At 50.5% G+C, this 18,860-nt stretch overlaps 3 protein-coding genes across 4 annotated transcripts in view; 1 reads left to right on the top strand and 2 right to left on the bottom strand.

The window, feature by feature from the left end:
* IL4I1 (interleukin 4 induced 1) overlaps positions 1-14,553 on the bottom strand; it is a 37,521-nt gene extending 22,968 nt beyond the window's left edge. The window contains exon 1 of one of the 2 annotated variants that reach the window (XM_059383812.1): positions 14,466-14,553. The gene's annotated coding sequence lies outside the window, so the exon portion shown is untranslated. The remainder of the gene's footprint in view (positions 1-14,465) is intronic. The other variant, XM_059383815.1, reaches the window with a different exon arrangement.
* The window catches only part of NUP62 (nucleoporin 62), a 23,925-nt gene extending 9,370 nt beyond the window's left edge, over positions 1-14,555 (bottom strand). Inside the window, exon 1 of the mRNA XM_059383816.1 lies at positions 14,466-14,555. The gene's annotated coding sequence lies outside the window, so the exon portion shown is untranslated. The remainder of the gene's footprint in view (positions 1-14,465) is intronic.
* ATF5 (activating transcription factor 5) lies at positions 14,454-18,860 on the top strand. Its single transcript, XM_059383819.1, has 3 exons — positions 14,454-14,541; positions 16,341-16,637; positions 17,577-18,860. The coding sequence occupies exons 2-3, from the start codon at positions 16,460-16,462 to the stop codon at positions 18,239-18,241; spliced, it is 843 nt and encodes a 280-aa protein (XP_059239802.1). The 5' UTR covers positions 14,454-14,541; positions 16,341-16,459; the 3' UTR covers positions 18,242-18,860.

Raw genomic sequence — 18,860 nt, 5'->3', positions numbered from 1 at the left:
GAGCTCTATTTCTCAGGGCTTCTCGATGGGGCTTGGGATCATGAGTCCTGGGTTTTCTAGTCCACTGATGGACTGGGATGGGGACTGCAGACAGTAGCCCTGTAGCTGTCATTAGAAGTCCAGACTGTGGATTTCTGTGTGCTCTGAGGAAAAGGGTCTTGTTTGTCCTTTTCTGTCAGTCACTTGGCAAGACTCCACAGCCTGCTGGCCAGAGACCCTGCTTCTTCACTCCTAATCCTGGGATCTTAGGTTCTAAATTCATCCCCATGCCTGTTTTATCACATGAAAAACAAGGATTACAGCTCACAGATCTGCAATGGGCACTTAGCACGCTGCACTCTTGGCCCAGGAAAAGCTAACCTCTTAATGCAAGTTCTGGCAGCAACTAGAGCAGATGCTCCTGACATTTCAGCCCCATGGCCACCTGGTGGCGCTGCCAACAATGCTGAGGCCAGGGAGCAAAGGAGCTATCACAATTTAGCAATTTAGTGGGGCGCCTGTTGACTGAGTTGGTACGGCGAGGGGCTCTTGATCTTGGGATTGTAAATTCGAGTTGGGTGGAGAGAGTACTTAAAACATAAAATTTTTAAAAATAAATAAATAGGGATGCCTTAGTGGCTCAGCTGGTTAAGCCTCTGCCTTTGGCTCAGGTTATGATCTCAGGGTCCTGGGATCCAGCCCCACATCCGCTTGGGAGGGGGTGTGTCTCTGCTCAGCAGGGAGCCTGCTTCCCCCTCACTGCTTGTGATCTTCTCTGTCAAATAAATAAAACACTTAAAAATAAATAAAATCTTAAAAAAATAATAAATTAGCAATTAAGACTTGGAGGACATGTGATGACAGACTCAGAGAGACCAGAGTAGGAGAGAAACTAAGGAGCACAGGAGATGGCAGCAGGAGAGAAAAGGCAGAAAATCAGAGGCTGAAGGGACTTTGCCTTTGGCCCCCATCGACCCAGCCAGGGAAATCTGATTCCCCGCGGGAGCTCAAACACCTGCTGGTAAAAAAACAAAACAAAACAAAACAACAAAAAAACCACCTGCTGGTACCTTTGCCACCGTGCTAGGGGGGAACTCCCTGTCCACTCTGCTGTCCCCCGTTGTCCATCCCTTTCCCCTCCCCCTCCTCACCACAATCATCTCTCTTTTCTGGGTTGTCTCACCAACATGTAAAACAGAGGTCACTGGCCACTCACCCACCCCCAGTCCGTGCATGCTGCTGCTGAAACATCTCTTGAATTAGTTCTTTCTCCCTCTAGTCAAAGATAAACTCTCTAACCCTCAGGAACAGGCGAGCTGAGAGAGCGCCAGCCCTTCAGGAATGGAAATCAACTGATAGCAGCAAGGTGCTTGCTAGCCAGACCACAGCCAAGGCAGTCTACAGTTGCAGGCAGGGAAAGAACAGCAGCATGCTAGGTGGGCTCCAGAGCGGGGAGGGGTCGGTGTAGCCAGACTAGAGTGTACCATGAAGCCGCAGGAGGTGTCTATGTGAAAGGATCTTGTTTGTTTTGAAGGCCTTCCCCAGGCGGCTGGGGAGGAGCTGGTGGTGTTCTGGGCCACTCTGTCAGGCTCTTACACAACCACCATGCCTGGTGGGCATGGGCAACTGTGGTTGCCAGGAACAGAGCCTTCCCGAGAAAGGCAGGAGGCTTTTGTAAGCCAAACTGGCAGCAGGGAAACCTCGGTGCTCCCGGCAGTGTGAAGGCTTCTCTGCCACAGGGCATGGTATCCCCAGCAGTGAAGGCAGGATTGACTCCCCCAATGTTTTCAAAAGCCCTCTCATCCCCTTAGGCCACTTGGGATTCTGGTCCCAATTTCCTAAACCTGTTCCTCCCTGAGGACCCCCACATTCAAGGTCCTTCAATCTCCCAGGTATAATAAACTTGTGTTAAATATTCGACCTGTGAAGAGAGGACACAAAAGAGGCATGTCTGTCCATCTGTCTGTCTGCTCTTCGGGGGGAGGAGCTGTGGAAAGCCTCACAGCCTGTTTCACTGCCGCTTGTCTTTTCCCCCAGGCAGTGTTCCATGATCAGATTCTTCAACGCCCCTGCATGCTGATTGTTGAGGCAGCTTTGTCACACGTGTTCCATTTCTCAACCTACCCAATAATGTGGTGCTGGCTATTTTATTTTCACTTTAAAGATTTATTCATTTACTTTAAAGAGACAGAGAGCACACATTAGTAGGAGAAGGAGCAGTGGCTGGGTAGGTAGTAAGTGAGAGAGAGAAGCAAGAGAAGCTGACTCCCTGTTGAGCATGGGGCTCCCCCGGTGGTGGCTATTTAATTTAATTAATTAATTTATTTATTTTTAAAGATTTTATTTATTTGACCGAGAGATCACAAGTAGGCAGAGAGGCAGGCAGAGAGAGAGGGAGAAGCAGGCTCCCCGCTGAGCAGAGAGCCTGATGTGGGGCTTGATCCCAGAACCCTGAGATCATGACCTGAGCCAAGGGCAGAGGCTTAACCCACTGAGCCACCCAGGCGCCTGGTGGTGGCTATTTTAACAGTTTAAAAAAAAAGAAAAAAAAAGTGAAATTTACATTTTCTGTGAACAGATTGTTTGTTCATGTGGTTTTACGTTCCAAAGGGAATACTGTGGTCTCCGTCCTCCCCCATCCCCACAGCCACCAGCTCTCTTTCCCAGAGACAAGCAGTTAGGTTTCCTGTGCCTCTTTCCAGATTTTTTTTTTTAATTCATTTAAGCAAATGCAATGCGTGCTCTACCCCTCTGTACACGAGAAGGTCACCTGTCAGACCCACTGTCCATTTTCACTTACTCTACCTTCAGACTCATTTATGCAGGCTTGTCATCCTCATGGGATGGAGGACAGCCAGTTTAGCAGAGGCACCCACAACATGCCTTGGCTGCTCTCTCCTATGGTTGCCTCGAGCTGGTACCCAAATGCTTCTTGGATTCATAGGTTCCCATCCTTCTCTTCCCTTTCTTCCTTCCCCTGAAAAAACTAGTTTTACCCCAAGTCACTTCCCAGCTAATTAGCAATTACATTCTTTACTCCAAGGCCTGAATTATACCCAAAGAAGCTCAGGTGGTGTGGGAAAAACAGTTCCCCCACAGGGAAAACAAATCAGGTTAAGACCTATGTGGAAAAGAAGTCAGGAAACAAAAGAATCGATTTTAAGGAAGATTCTAGAATGACGACTCAATATAAAATAACGGGAGTGGAAGAGATCTGAGGAATTCTCTGGTGCTGGGCCCCCTACCTATTTTGCCAAGAACTGTTTTCTCTTCTACTGAAAGATTTTTTTCTCTAACTGCATTTTTTTTTTAAAAGATTTTTATTTATTTGACAGAGAGAAAGATCACAAGTAGTCAGAGAGGCCAGCAAAGAGAGAGGGGGAAGCAGGCTCCCCACTGAGCAGGGAGCCCAACGCAGGGCTTGATCCCAGGACCCTGGGATCATGACTTGAGCAGAAGGCAGAGGCTTAACCCACTGAGCCAGTCAGGCATCCCTCTCTAACTGCATTTTTAACCTTTAAATTTTAGCTGCACAATTAAAACGTAAGTCCTTTCTTTAAAACAATGTCTTGCACATCACCATCAAAGCTAAGATTCTCTTGATCACTACCCCCCACCCTAGTTCCCACACCTGTGAGGTAACTGCTGTTAAAAGCTGCCTTGTATTTTTTATCTATGTATTTGTATGTGCATTCATAGCCTGAGGAGATGAAATGATTCTAATCTTTCTTTTCTCCAACCATACTCCAACAAGCATGCTTCTTCACACCTTCTTTGGCACAGGCACTTTTCCAGGGCAGATCCTCAGGAGAGTTGCTGGCTATGGATACTTGCATTTTGGTTTTTCTAGGGGCAACCAAATTGCCCTCTAACTTGCCTCTAACCATTTTTATTCTAACTGGCAGTTCCTGGAGAGAATCATTTCCCTACAAGCTGCCAGCACCTGAAATTAGGAAACTCTATCAATCTGATGTACCAACTACATTTATTAAAAAATGATAAAGCGCCAACCATTCAGCACTCATTGTATGCCAGCATGGTTGGGTAATTCACAGATATCCTCATTCATTCAGTCAGCACACTTCCACTAAGACTGAGAACAGGACAGGCCCTGTGTGGGCAAACAAAGACAGTATGTCATGGTCACCACCTTCATGAAACTTAGAGTGATAAATACAAAGAAAAAGTTACCAGAATTGAAAAGAAGCACTGAAAAACAAAAAACAAAAAACTCGCACACAAATATACAGAGGCATTATTCCCTATAGCCAAAGTGCACCCTCGCTGGCAGCCACTCTTTCCCTCCAGCATTCCACTGCAGCCCCACTTGTTCTTGACTGCCTAAGTTCTCCTTCGGGAACACTCCTCCCAAGTGTCCCCATTGTCACCCTTTACTTTCTTAGTCTTTGCTAAAACTACTCAGTGAGGCCTTCCCTGACTATCCTTAGGACTTAGCACCATCTGAAATAGTAATATACTGAACTTATGGATTTCATTTGTTGTGTCTCTCCATCCGAATGTCAGCTACATGACGGGCAGCAGTTTTGTCTGTGGTTTCCTCTGTGTTATCCCCAATGTCATTAACAGCTGCTGGCCATCACAGGCACTCAGCAAATGCTTGTCAACGGAATAAAGAGATCCAGGGGCTGCTTTATGCCAGGTGCTTATACAGACTCCTTCAGTCCTAACCCCTCCAACTGCAAGGAAGGTACCACCCGTATTTCCCTTTTAGGGTTAAGTAACTTGTCCAATGTCAACATAAATGTCAAAGTGAGGATGATTAAGGTAAGGTCTTCTGCCCTCAACTAATTCAGAATTTACTAAGAGTAACAAAGAGATAAATGATAGGATGACACTGTGAAAGAGCTCTCGTAGAACGTACTGGAAGCCTAGAGGACACAGTGAGTACCTTCACCTGGGGAATGGGTTAAGGGGAGGGTCAGGGAAACACTCCTTGAGGAGGAAGGGCTATTTAAGCTTGGTTTTGAAGGATATAAAGGGAGTTAGGGTAGGAAGGAGTTAGGTCAACACCTCATTCCAGGCAAAAGCTTAGAAAGGCAAGGGCTGTTGCCTTGTGGAACGGTATTGAATACCTGTGTTAAAACTGCAAGATGCTGGGGCGCCAGGGTGGCTCAGTGGGTTAAGCCTCTGCCTTCGGCTCAGGTCATGATCCCAGCGCCCTGGGATTGGGCCCCACATTGGGCTCCCTACTCTGCGCGAAGCCTGCTTCTCCCTCTCCCACTCCCCCTGCTTGTATTCCCTCTCTCGCTGTATCTCTCTCTCTGCCAAATAAATAAATAAAATCTTAAAAAAAGAAAAAAGAAAAAAAAAACAGCCCACAAGATGCCAGGGGTGCCTGGGTGGCTCCGTTGATTAAGTGTCCAACTCTTTTTTTTTTTTTTTAAAAGATTTATTTATTTACTTGACAGACAGAGATCACAAGTAGGCAGAGAGGCAGACAGAGAGAGAGGAGGAAGCAGGCTCCCCGCTGAGCAGAGAGCCCGATGCGGGGCTCGATCCCAGGACCCTGGGATCATGACCTGAGCCGAAGGCAGAGGCTTTAACCCACTGAGCCACCCAGGCGCCCCTAAGTGTCCAACTCTTAATTTCAGCTCAGGTCATCATCTCAAGGTTGTGAGTTGGAGCCTGCAACAGACTGAATGTGGAACCTGCTTAAGATTCTCTCTCTCAGGGCGTCTGGGTGGCTCAGGTTATGATCTCAGGGTCCTGGGTTCAAGCCTTGCATCAGGCTCTCTGCTCAGTAGGGAGCCTCCTCCCCACATCCCCGCCCCACCTGCCTCTCTGCCTACTTGTAATCTCTGTCAAATAAATAAATAAAACCCTTAAAAAAAAAAAATCTCTCTCCTTCTGTCCACTGCTCTCCAAAAACAAACAAACAAACAAAACAACTCCCCCTCAAAACTCATACCACCAGAGCCAAAGATGATACACAAATGACCAATAAACATAGAAAAATATGTTCATCATCACTGGCCATCTGGGAATGCAAATCACAACCACAATGAGATACCAGGTCACATCCACCAGGATGGCAATAAAGATGGACAAGTGTTGGTGAGGATGTAGAGAAATCATAACCTTCACTCACTGCTTATGGGAATGGAAAATGGTACAGCCACTGTGGAATTCCTCAAAAGGTTAAACTTTGAGTTACCTTATAACCTAGCAATCCCAGTCCTTGGTATCTTCCAAGAGAAATGAAAACACATGTCCATCCCAAACTCGTACATGCATATTTGTAACAAAGAGTATCAACAAGCCAAATGTCCATCAACTTATGAATAGATAAAATGTGGTATATCCATGAAATGGAGTTATCACTCAGCTTTCATTTTTATTTATTTATTTATTTAAAGATTATTTATTTATTTATTTATTTGACAGAGAGAGAGAGAGAGAGAGAGAGGGATGACAAGTAGGCAGAGAGGCAGGCAGAGAGACAGAGGGGAAAGCAGGCTCCCTGCTTCCGAGCAGAGAGCCTGATGCGGGACTTGATCCCAGGACCCTGAGATCATGACCTGATCCGAAGGCAGAGGCTTAACCCACTGAGCCACTCAAGCATCCCATCACTCAGCTTTTAAAAGTAATGAAGTATTTGGGGCACCTGGGTGGCTCAGTCAGTTAAGTGTCCACCAACTCTTTTTTTTTTTTTTTAAAGATTTTTTTAAATTTATTTGACAGAGAGAAATCACAAGTAGATAGAGAGGCAGGCAGAGAGAGAGAGAGAGAGAGAGGGAGAGGGAAGCAGGCTCCCTGCTGAGCAGAGAGCCCGATGTGGGACTCGATCCCAGGACTCCGAGATCATGACCTGAGCCGAAGGCAGCGGCTTAACCCACTGAGCCACCCAGGCGCCCCGAGTGTCCACCAACTCTTGATTTTGGCTCAGGTCATGATTTCAGGGTTGTGGGATCAAGTCCCACATGAGGCTCTACACTGGGCTTGGAGCCTGCTTAAGATTCTATCTCTCAGGGAACCTGGGTGGTTCAGTTGGTTAGGCATCTGCCTTTAGCTCAAGTCATGATCTCAGGGTCCTGGGATTGAGCTCTAAGTAGGTTCCCTGCTCAATGGGGAATCTGCTTCTCTCTCTGCGTCTGCCCTACATTCTGCTCATGTGCTCTCTCAAATAAATAAAATCTTAAAAAAAAAAAAAAAAAGAAAAGAAAAGAAAAAGAAAGGAAAAGATTCTCTCCTTCTTAAAAAAAAAAAAAAAAGAAAAAAGAAAAAGGAATGAAGTATTGACATATGTTACAAAATGGATGAAGCTTCAAAGCCAGATAAAAGACCATCTATGACGTTATTACATTTATATGAAATGCCCAGAACAGGATAGACAAAACTAGAGACAGAGAGCAAGTTAGTGATTGCCTGGGATTGAGGGAAGGGATGGAACAGGGAGTGACAGCTAACGGATTTGGGAAACGGGGTTTCTTTGGGGAATGATGAAAATGTTCCAAAAATTAGATTGTGGTAACGGCTGCACAACTCTGTGAATGTACTAAAAACCACTGAATTGTACACTTTAATAAATGGAGGTGTGTTATACAATACCTCAAAATAAAACTAATAAACAGACCAACCGGGCATGGGATGGCAGGAAGGGGTTGAGAAGGCAGAAGTGAGGTTACAGAGGTGAGCAGGGGCCAGGATCAGTCCTAGAGGGCAGGGGCTAGGCAGAGAAGTTTCCAAAGATAGGATCATGCTTTCTTCTGGGGACAAGTGAAGCTGGCATGGGAAGGAGACTGGAGTTGAAATGCTCCTGTCAGCTTTAAGCCCCTCAGGGGCTCCCCGAGAAATGCAGCTGGGCATGGGGGGTCAGATAGAGAGGGACCTAAGAGTACGCAAGGTGGGATTTTATAAAATTCTATTTTGTAGAATCACACTCATCTGTGCTCCCTTCCCAGCCTCACTCCCTGTAATCAACACTAGCACCTCAGGGGAGAGGCAGTGATGTCACTGGTGAGGGAGAAAAAGGTCCAGGCTGGGCTGTGGCAGAGACTGTTGCCATGAAGATGGTTTCTCTGGGGACCAGGTGAAAGCCACCAGAAGTTGGGGGTGGGGGAGAAGAGTGGCTTTGACTCTGAGAACCAGAAACCAATCACAGCCCCAACCTACCTCTAGGTATCACTTCCCATGCTAACACTTCTGGAGATTTATTATGTGCTGGGCTGTTTGCAATGCTTTACCTGCACTGGCTCCCATCTTTATGAGGTGGGAACTGTTCATGACCCAATTTCACAGACATACAAACTAAAGTCAAGAGAACTTCAGTAACTTACCCAAAGTCACACAGGTAGTCAGTACTGACCCACGCTGTCCGATTCCAGAGCTGAGCTAACTACACGTGAGCATCTCCAATGTGACTTTTCCACCCCACCCCCATCACGTGCCTTGTCTAATACTTCCTTCCCACTCTCTAAGGACAGCTTGGGCATGTCTGTCACCTTCCAGACCTGTGTTTCACTCTGAATCCAGTTCAGTGCTGTCCACCTTCTCCAGCTATAGGCGAGACTCCTGAAGGCTCAGAGTGAAGGGGGAGTGATCAGCTGCTCTTCCCTGTTCCTGCCTGTGGAATCTGTTCCCAGTCTTCGCAGGGGCAAGAAGAGAAGGGCATAGGGCTCTTGAACTGAAAGGGAGGCTCTGCTGGTGCTGACCCAATGCTCTCCAGGGGCAGTCCCCACATGTGTGGGGGGCACCTGGGAAGCATGGGGGCCATTATGGCCCCCTGCCTCTGCCTCTCTCTCTCTTGCTCCCCTCAGCTCCCACCGTTACTGGCCATCCCAGGAGTACTGGCAGGGTTCAGGTCCTGCTTCCTTCCTCTGTGTTCAAGTCACCCAGTGGGAACTATACATGTGGCCCACCCCATGGCAGGGGGTTTCCACTTCTTTTCCCTCATTTGGAAGGATGAGCTGGTTTGCTTTGAGAAAGGGAAAGCAGCCCTGGTAGCCAGGTCCTGGCATGCTCCAGTCAAATAGAGCAACTCCAGAGGATACCAACATCAGGCAGGGCCATTCTGACTGTAGTGGTGCAAGACCACTGTGGAATCATATTTCAACACAGACAAAAGCACAAACATTGTCCAAAGCATAAAAATGACCAACCTCCCCTTCCTGGCTCAGCGCTAACGGGTGATTCTCATATTAACCACAGCATTAGCTCTGCTCATTCCTCTCCAAAGTTACTGAACTTAACCCAGCTGCCATTCTAAGTCCTCCTTAATACCCACTTCTTGAGATGCCCTTAGCACCCCAACGGTGCATAGCTCCTTAGCTGCAACAGCAAGAAACCCAAGTTGTTCAATTACATGTGTTCCTGGTGGCCTCTAGCTGGAGGCACAGCCGGTTGATAAGGGACACACAGGGTAGTAAGACAACAGCCCCTCTGTGTTAGGCACCCAACCCTCAAGGACAATTCCTGGGACCTGCTTCGCTACTTCCCCCCAAACACAGCCCCCCCCTTTTAAAAAATATTTTATTTATTTGACAGAGATCACAAGTAGGCAGAGAGGCAGGCAGAGAGAGAGGAAGAAGCAGGCTCCCTGCTGAGCAGTGAGCTGGATGCGGGGCTAGATCCCTGAACCCTGGGATCACGACATGAACCGAAGGCAGAGGCTTTACCCCACTCAGCCATCCAGGCACCCCAAGCCCTCTTGACTTTACAGGATGGGACTGGGTCTGAACAAGGCCCTACTCTTCCTCAAATTAGGATCAGTCCAGCAGGCAGAGGTGTGGTACAAATTGTCAGCAACTCTGGAAGGAGGAGTACTTGGCTCCTTTGGTTCTCTGCTCAAGGCAGAGAGGATTACAGATCTGAGGGTGAGGGGATATTACGGAACCAAAGGTCAGGGACGACCTGCAGTCTGAGAGTCTCTCCACACTCACGGTTTGTTAGGGTTTCTCTCAATTACTTGCCAACCTTTTAGAACTGCATCTTACAAAAAATGCTGGATTTTCAACTTCTGTACAATCGGGAGCTCTGCACCGCTGGGCCAGTACTGCTACCCAGCAAGTTGGGCCACCCCTGAGCCACACCTATGCCTTCTGGGTGCCGGGGGCTTTGCAGGCCTCTCCCTGACACACGGCCTTTGGGTTTGCAGAGGTGGCTCACTCGCTGAGCCAGGAACAGTCCTACGTCTTTTCACGTATCATCTCTTTGGTCCTCATCTATTGACCTCTGAGGGTTGTTACTGTACTCAATTTAGCGACGAGGCCACTGCAGCATAGTATCCTGCCGGAGCTCACAGAGCTGTAAGTGATGGCATCCTGAGCTCTGGGGCACTATGTGGTCAATCACCTTCAGTCTGCCTGGTCCTTTTCCTACAGCTAGTCCCGGTGGGCACCGGCAGGGGCACCCTAGGACTGACCCTAGCCTTCATCTCCTAGATGAGAAAACAGGCTCCTAAAGGGAGGTATGCCAGGCTGGACACTGGCTCTCCAAGGAGATCCTCATCTCAGTCCCCAAAACCTGTGAATGTATTACATGGCAAAAGGGGGTTTGCAGATATGACTAAATTCAGGGTCTTGTGATGAAAACATTATCTTGGACTATCTGGGTAAGACCCAATGTAACCGTAAGGGCCTTGGTAAGCTAAAGGGCAAGATCTTCAAAGGAGAAAACAGGAGAGGAGATGATGGAAGCAAAGATCAGAAGAATGTAAAAAGGGCCATGAGCCCAGGAGGACAGCCACCTCTGGAAAAGGCAAGAAAATAGATTCTCGCCTCCAGCCTCCAGAAGGAACACAACCTTGTGAACCTATGTTAGACCTGCAGTCTTCAGAATGGAAAGGGAATAAATATTGTTGCTCTGAGCCACTAAGTTTACAATGGTATGTTCCAGAAGCCACAGGAAACCTATACAGAAGATGGCTGAGGTGCTGGAGTTGGTGCAGCAGCGTGAGACCTACCTAGGCTGGAAGACCTGTGGCCGCCTCTGCCCAGTGACACACGACGGGAGCAGGGAAGGGCTCTGAAGCTACTGGGCCACGTGGCAGATCGATGCTGTACATGCCTGGCCTCTACACTGCCTTTTCCCCAGCTGGGATGGCCTTGGCCTTCCTGCCCTTGTTTGCTAGGACGTCCGCCTCCGCCTCCTGCCCCCACCCCACCACCACCTGCATGACCCAGGTACCTGCCCTAGTGCCTCTTCAGAAAGAATCTAGGTCCATCTGATGCAAACTCTATCCCTTTTCCATCATGCCAGGCTGTCAGCTTGATTGGGAAACCAGCGAGGGGTGGCTGGTGAGGAGGGCCTCCACTAACATAGGGGAGATGGGGAGGAACAGGTCGGAATCAATAGATTTGGCAACTGTGAGCTGCAGCAAACCTGCAGTGAAGGTCTGGATGAGGTGGCCTCCCAGTGGGCTATGCCCTAGGCTGGGGGTCAGGGACTTCATAGATCTGAGGGAAAACAGGCTCTCCCTGGGGTTTGTAGGGCCCTGGAAGCTGTGCAGTATTGCAGAGGCCTGGGCTCTAACTAGCACTGTGATTGCGCACAACCCTCTTCAGCTCTTGGGACCCCAGTCTTGCCCATTGCAAGACAAGCAGGTTTACTTCTGCAATCAGAGACCCCTTCTCAGATCTACAGGATCCTGCGCAGGTGGCTGCTCTCCAGGCGCCCCCTGTCCCCATCTCTTTCCAATTCAGGGCTCTAGGGCTGTGCTAACCAGGAACTGTTGCCAGGTGATCCAGGGCCCCCAGAGAATCCCCTCCACTCCCCCTCCCCATCAAAGAGTCTGGGTGATGCAACCTGCCTGCAATTTTCACCTCACTCCCCAAGCCTGGCTCCTCCGCACTGAAAAAGAGTCCCCAAGCCCCACCCATGCTCCCAGTTCAGTTCAGGAGTTGAAGGAACTGGGACACCTGAACCCAGGGACACTCTGCAAGCTGAGCGAGGCAGAGGCATCTGAGTCCTGGAAGTGCCATGGGTCTGGGTCAAGAGTAAGCACAGAAGGCTCAGGGTGCCAAGACCTGGGCTCAAAGGTAGCCACTGATGACCCACCACCCACAAATTAGGATACACCGGAAAAGGCTAGGGACCCAAGGGTGCTAATTGGCACCCACTCAGTAGGAATCAGTCGAGCTGATACCAGGGCTGAGTTGGGGGAGATCCAACAGCTAGGGAGAGAAAAAGGTGCAAGGGGCTGGGACAGGAGGACCAGTGTCCCTGCCCCAATGTCTCCTCAGTCAGCATAAGCGGCATGTAGCTGGCAACAGGATTCCCACACGAAGCAAGTTCATTTCCAGTTACTAAAAAATATTCTACCTGGCCACCCTCTCAAACACCCATAATCCCAGTCTCTTGAGACAAAACCAAATTGAGGGGTATTACACAGAATAACCAACCAGCACTCTTCAAAGCTGCCAAGCTCATAAAAACCTAGCAAAGTCTGAGAAACCGCTGCAGACACCAGAGGAGGCTAAGGAGACATGATGACTAAATGTGACATAGCATCCTGGAACAAAAAAACAGCATTAAGAACAACTAGTGAAATCAGAATAAAGCAAGCACTTTAAAAGCACACACCGATGTGGGGTCTTCAGTTGTGACCAATGTACCACTGTAATGTAAGAGTCAACAATGGGGAAGACTTGGATGAGGGTTATATGGGAACTCCCTGTACTATCTCTATAACCTTTCTGTAAATATAAAATTATTCCAAAATAAAAACTCACTTAAAAAATACCTTGTTCATGTTTACGTGCTAAAAGATCTTTTCAGAAGACCACCCAAGAAGCAACCGCTGTTAACCACCGTGTATATTGCTATGTTTCTATTAACTGAACTCCATAATTTATTCTGGTACTATTTGTGGAAACCGAGGCACAGGGAAGTGAGAGAAATTGCCAGCAACCTAATAAGTTGGGTAGAGTCAAGGTCTGAACCTAACAACCTGGTGCCAGAATCTGTGCTTAACCACTACTCTATGCTGCCTAGGTAATAACTTAGCTCCTATAGGCCAAGTCCCCAAATTCTGGCAGAGTGGACAGTAAGTGCTCTAAGTGAGAGGAGTCAGATCTCAAGACTTCCTGCATGGAACAGAAGCCTGCATATCTTCATTCCCAGAGAAATCTCAAGATAAGGGTTCCTCCACCTCTTCAGCCACACTGAATGTTAAGCTGAAGTCCTGGTGTCCTGCTGTGGACAGATACAAGATGGGAAATGAAGGGGTTTCTGAAGCAAAGACCCACACCCACTTGGGCTACAGGAAGGGCTAGAACACAGGGAGGGAATGGTCAGGAAGCCCCCTCTCTTTTAGTAAAGGGCAGTGCACATCTCCCTATTTTGGGCATGGTTGGTAAACTGATCCAGTGGGGGAGAAGTGAAACAGAGGACCCTCTGCAAGGAATTCCGGATGAGAGCTTATAAGAAGGGCTCATGGGAGGTGGGCAGAGGATAGAGAAAAGAGAGAGGGTGATGATGCCTGTTTCCTTGCAACCGCGCACCACCAATGCTGCTGAGCGTCCACCATCTGGAACCGGGAAGAGTGGGGATGGCTGGCAATTAACTGACGCCCTGAAGGGGTGAAGAGGACACAAGAATGATCTACCAGCAGGGTTGGATGGTCCAACGTCTGGGGCTCTTGCCAGGGCTGGAGGAAGAGTTGAGACTGGACCCCAAACTGGACCCCCAGGAAGGGGTGGGGTTATTAAAAATAAAATACGTCATACAGGCACATAAGAGCACGGCTCTGGGTTTCACAGGCATCGAATTATTTGACTTTCACCAGGCAGAGTCAACTATTTTCCTCATTTTGTACGTAGTTCCCGATCGAGACTACAGAACTTATTTGCCACCGTCGCAGGTCGGAGATTTGAACGGCGCGCGCGGTCTCATTGTGACTCACACCAGAGTCTAACCCACAAAAACGGTTCTCAGCGTGGGGCGGCGGTTGGGGGACGGAGACTAGCATGTGGCAGGCCGGAAATTCGGGAAGCGGGGCTAACGAAACGAAAAGTGAACTGGTGCAGGTCTCAAAAACAAAACAAAACAAAACAAAACAGGGACCGAATCCCCAGAATGGGGGGGGGGGGCTGGACCTCAGAGTCAGAGAGACCGAGAATAGAACCCCAGAGTCAGAGGGAGCAAAAGGCCATCCACCCCGGATCAGGAGGAGGGGGCCGGAACCCCAGGGGTAGGAACGAAGACGGGACTCGATCCCCAAGTCAGAGAGAAAAAGGCTACACTTTTGGGGTGGGGAGGGGCCCGGATCCCAGGATCCCGGAGAGGAAGGGGCTAAGCCCGCCTCCCGGTTGGGGCCACGCGGGGCGGGGCGCGGAAGGATCCGGGCGGGCGGGCCGTGCTGCGCCACCCTCGGTATATCTGTCCCCAGTCCCCGCGGCCGCCTCATTCCCCGTCCTCAGATCACAATATCTTCTCAGGCTACCAAGACGCCCTCTCCGCCCGCGTAGCCCCGGCTATGGCTCTGTAGCCGCGACCCCCTCCGTGTCCCGGCCCATTTCCGCGCTTACCGCGCTTGCGCTCTTCTCTACCGCCTTCTTTTCTTCAGCGGAGGCCGCCGCCGCCTCTCCTTTCCGCAGCCATGGAGTGAGTAACCGCTCGCCCCTCCCTCTCCAACCGCCTTTCCCGCCCTTTCGAAGCTCGCGGCCTTCACGACCAGTCGGGGGGTGGGGGGAGACGAGAATGAGGAATCACGGTCGCGCAGGCGCAGAAGGGGAAAGACGCGCCGTTGGCACGTGGCCGAGCATGCGCATTCGGCCCGATGGGGGAGGGTGCGTTCTCTGGGAGAATGTTGGCGTTTGAAGACAGTCTGCGTGCAGGTGCGCCTGCGCACTAGCCCCAAGCGGGGAGGGGTCAACGAGTCTGTCCGCGAGCGGTTGTTCACGTGCACAACCCCACCAGAGCCCGTAATTTTCTGTGAAGGGCGGACAGTAAGCAGCCGCACACGCGCACTGAGTCCCACAACCCCCGTAGGTGTGACAGCAGTTGGATCGGTAGCGGAGCATGCGCTTTGGCCCTGGGCGAGAGAGCCGCGCGTGGAAGGGTCGGAGTGAGGGCCGGGTTTTCCGCCCGCCTCTTCCTCTCTCCCGGCTCCACGTTGCGCAGGCGCATAGCACAATTTATGTTTCATTCAGGCATCTGCTGGGGCGGTGGCTGGGGCCGACTTAGATTGACAGGGCGGAGGGGAGGTTTAGAGACTAGGGGTTAGGAAGGGGGTGGAACTAGGAAAACTGCTGCAGCGAAGGGTGGGGCTTGGGGTGGGGCCTATTACGATAGGGGGCGTGGTCACGCTAATTTAACTGAAGGGTGGGGTTTCGAGCGGAGAAAAAGTGGGGCCTCTGGGGAGTCATCGCGAAGGGGTGGGGCTAAGGTAAATGGAGGCGAGACTTGGGCGGGACTGGGCGGTCATCGCAATTTTCAAAGGAAACCGCGGAACTTGGTAGATAAAGCACATTAGTGGAGGGCTAGGGCTGGAGGAATTCCCCTGGGAACTAATTTGAGCTGGCCTCTTGGGATGAGGTGGAGCCTAAAGGAAATGCTTAGAGGAAGGGGTGTGGCTAGAAGAAAATTCTCCTGGGATTGAATTTTTTATGAAGTGGAATATTGTGGGGAGGGTGGGAGGGCTTAAGGAAATTCCCTTGGGAGACCATTAATTAGGTTTCTGCATTAGAAGGAGTGGGGCTGGGGCGCCTGGGTGGCTCAGTGGGTTGGGCCGCTGCCTTCGGCTCAGGTCATGATCTCGGGGTACTGGGATCGAGTCCCGCATCGGGCTCTCTGCTCAGCAGGGAGCCTGCTTCCCTTCCTCTCTCTCTGCCTGCCTCTCTGCCTACTTGTGATCTCTCTCTGTCAAATAAATAAATAAAATCTTTAAAAAAAAAAAAAAAAGAAGGAGTGGGGCTTGGGAATTCTTTAATTTTTAAATTTTTAATCTTTAATTTTTTTTAGATTTATTTATTTATTTATTTGACAGAGAGAGAGAGAGAGATCACAAGTAGGCAGAGAGCCAGGCAGAGAGAGAGGGGAAGCAGGCTCCCCGCCGAGCGGAGAGCCCGATGCGGGGCTTGATCCCAGGACCCTGGGACCGTGACCCGAGCTAAAGGCAGAGGCTCAAGGCACTGAGCCACCCAAGCGCCCCATGAAGCTTGGGAATTCTAAAGAAAAGTAACTGGTACCTAAAGAGAATTCCCTTGGGAGTATGTGGGAGTCAGAGATTTGGGGAAAGAAAGCACTGATTTAGAATTCCGATAGGGCAAGGTGCAGTGTGGAGTCCATTTGGAAGTGCAAGGGAGGACCCTGGGGACGTGGAGCTGTGGCTTGGTTTCTCTGCGACTTTGGTGGTGGATGAGGATGGCCTCTGACACTACCTCCTTTTGTTTTACTTGTAGGTCTTCCACTCTCGCCTTGGTGCCTGTCTTTGCCCAGCTGAGCAACCTCCAGAGCCTCCTTCCAGCTGTTGGTTCAGCCTTCCTCATTGCCACCCCTGTCCAGAGCCTCTGCTGCAGCCATGTCACTCCTGGCGACCCTGGGGCTGGAGCTGGACAGGGCCCTGCTCCCAGCTAGCGGGCTGGGCTGGCTCGTAGACTATGGGAAACTCCCCCTGGCCCCTGCCCCCCTGGGCCCCTATGAAATCCTCGGGGGAGCCCTGGAGGGCGGGCTCCCAGGGGGAGGAGAGCCCCTGGCAGGTAAGGGCAGGTGGGGAATGGAGGTGCAGCATGGGGGCAAGGGAGAAGAATTCATTGATTCATTCAATAAATATTTATTGAGTACCTGCAATGTGCCAGGGGTTACTTTAGGTGCTGGGGGATAGAGCTGAGACAAGACTGATGTAATCCCTGCCTTCCTAGAACTCACACTCTATTGGGAGGCAGATGGAAGACAAATTAGGTGATGATGGGTTGGGATAAGTGGGAAACACTTAGTAGCTGAGCTGGAAAATGAAAACAGCATCCTAGGTTAGAGAGGATAGCCAGGAAACACATCGGAAATTTTTTGGCTAGGGCCTAAAGGCGGGGAAGGAATAAGCCATGAAAAGACTCAAGGGAAGAGCTTATCAGGAAACAGCATCCCAAGAGGCTCTGGGGCAGAAGTTATTTTATTCATTAGTTTATCCCTAATGCTTGGCACATAGTGGGTTCTCAATAATTAATGAATTAAAAATGAAACAGTCTCTGTTGTGTGTGTGGCCTAGTTTGCCCTTTAAAAATAGTAAGTCAGAAACTACAGGCATAGGGTAATCCGTAAAGCGGATGTTGGAATGGTTGAAGAAATGTCTGGTTGACTTTGGTTGTTTGGGTCATTGGTTGGTTGAGTGGTTCTGTGACTGGTTTAATGGGTTGACTGGTTGGTTGACTGATTCAGTCTGTTGATTAGCCAGCTGGTGGTTAAGTTGGTTGACTGGGTAGTTGATTGGTTGGTTAACGGGTTGGTTAGATGTTTGGTTTGTTGGCTGGTTTGTTGATTTGGTGAATGGTATGATGATTCATTGATTGATGGGTTGACTGGTGGGCTGCTTGGTGGTTTCACTTCATGCATGGCATGAAGGAAACAGGCGTGAGTGAGCACCAGGCTAGGTGGAAGACTAGGAGCTCAAGGATATTTATATCTCTCCCCCAATCCTCCAGGTGACGGCTTCTCTGACTGGATGACTGAGCGGGTGGACTTTACAGCCCTCCTGCCCCTGGAACCCCCCTTGCCCCCAGGTGCCCTCCCCCCACCTTCCCCACCCCCACCTGACCTGGAAGCCATGGCCTCTCTCCTCAAGAAGGAGCTGGAACAGATGGAAGACTTCTTCCTTGATGCCCCACTCCTCCCACCATCCTCCCCACCACCACAGCCACCACCCTCAGCACCGTCCCTCCCTCTCCCACTCCCTGTCCCCACCTTTGACCTCCCCCAGCCCCCTGCCCTAGATACCCTTGACTTGCTGGCCATCTACTGCCGCAGCGAGACTGGGCAGGGAGACTCAGGGTTGGCGCCCCTGCCCCCACCACAGCAGCCCCCTCCCCCTCCCCCTCTGCCCTCTCGCCCGGCCCCCTACCCCAGTCCTGCCACCACTCGAGGGGACCGCAAGCAAAAGAAGAGAGACCAGAACAAGTCAGCGGCTCTGAGGTACCGCCAGAGGAAGCGGGCAGAGGGCGAGGCCCTGGAGGGCGAGTGCCAGGGGCTGGAGGCACGAAACCGGGAGCTGAGGGAGAGGGCTGAGTCAGTAGAACGCGAGATCCAATACGTCAAGGATTTGCTCATTGAGGTGTATAAGGCTCGAAGCCAGAGGACCCGGAGCAGCTAGAGGAGCAGGGGCTTTGGGCGAGAAGGGACACTGGTCTTCAGCTCCAGCTCGCTTCTGTTTCTGGGGCTGAGGTAGGAGGGTCTCTCCCATCATCCCCTGGTCTGTCTCCCCCCACCCTCTTTCCCTTTGTCTCCTCTCCTGTCCATTTCTGAACCCGATCCCCTTCTCCCTCCCCAGAATCATGGAGTGTTTGGCCTCAGCCAACATCTCCACTCCTTAAGTAACAGCTGAGGGCCTGGGGCCTGCAGGGAGTCTGTGGAGCAGGGGAGAGCTTGCAAACCTGGCCTTTCAGACGGAAGCGAGGCCAGGAAGCAGGGCAGAATGAATGTGCAGCTGAGGACAGGAAAGCCAGCTGGGGACTAGGGCAGGGAGGGTTTCAGGAATGGCCCCCTGCTTACAATATAAGCAAAAAGCAAGCCAAGTGACCTTGGGGAAGTGTATTTGGACTGGAAGCCAAGAGGCGGCCAAGTTCACAGAGCAGGTGAATATGCAGGTAGACTGGGAGGTGGGCAGGGGGGTGGGATCGCGGCGATTGGTGACTGGGTGTTCAGTTTAGCTCTGGGAGGAAATCAGTGTTTGTGAAGGTGTTGGGGAGGGGCTACATCTAGGGGAGGGAGGG

This window comes from Mustela nigripes, chromosome 17, assembly GCF_022355385.1.
Source record: "Mustela nigripes isolate SB6536 chromosome 17, MUSNIG.SB6536, whole genome shotgun sequence".
Lineage (NCBI taxonomy): Eukaryota > Metazoa > Chordata > Mammalia > Carnivora > Mustelidae > Mustela > Mustela nigripes.
Note: the sequence above shows the minus strand (reverse complement) of the source record. Positions and strands in the feature narration are given on the sequence as shown.

Bases quoted from the DNA above. Each gene is read 5' to 3' on its own strand.
- ATF5 (XM_059383819.1), top strand. From the start codon at position 16,460: ATGTCACTCCTGGCGACCCTGGGGCTGGAGCTGGACAGGGCCCTGCTC. The intron at 16,638-17,576 runs GTAAGGGCAGGT...CCAATCCTCCAG, and splicing joins GGGAGGAGAGCCCCTGGCAG to GTGACGGCTTCTCTGACTGG.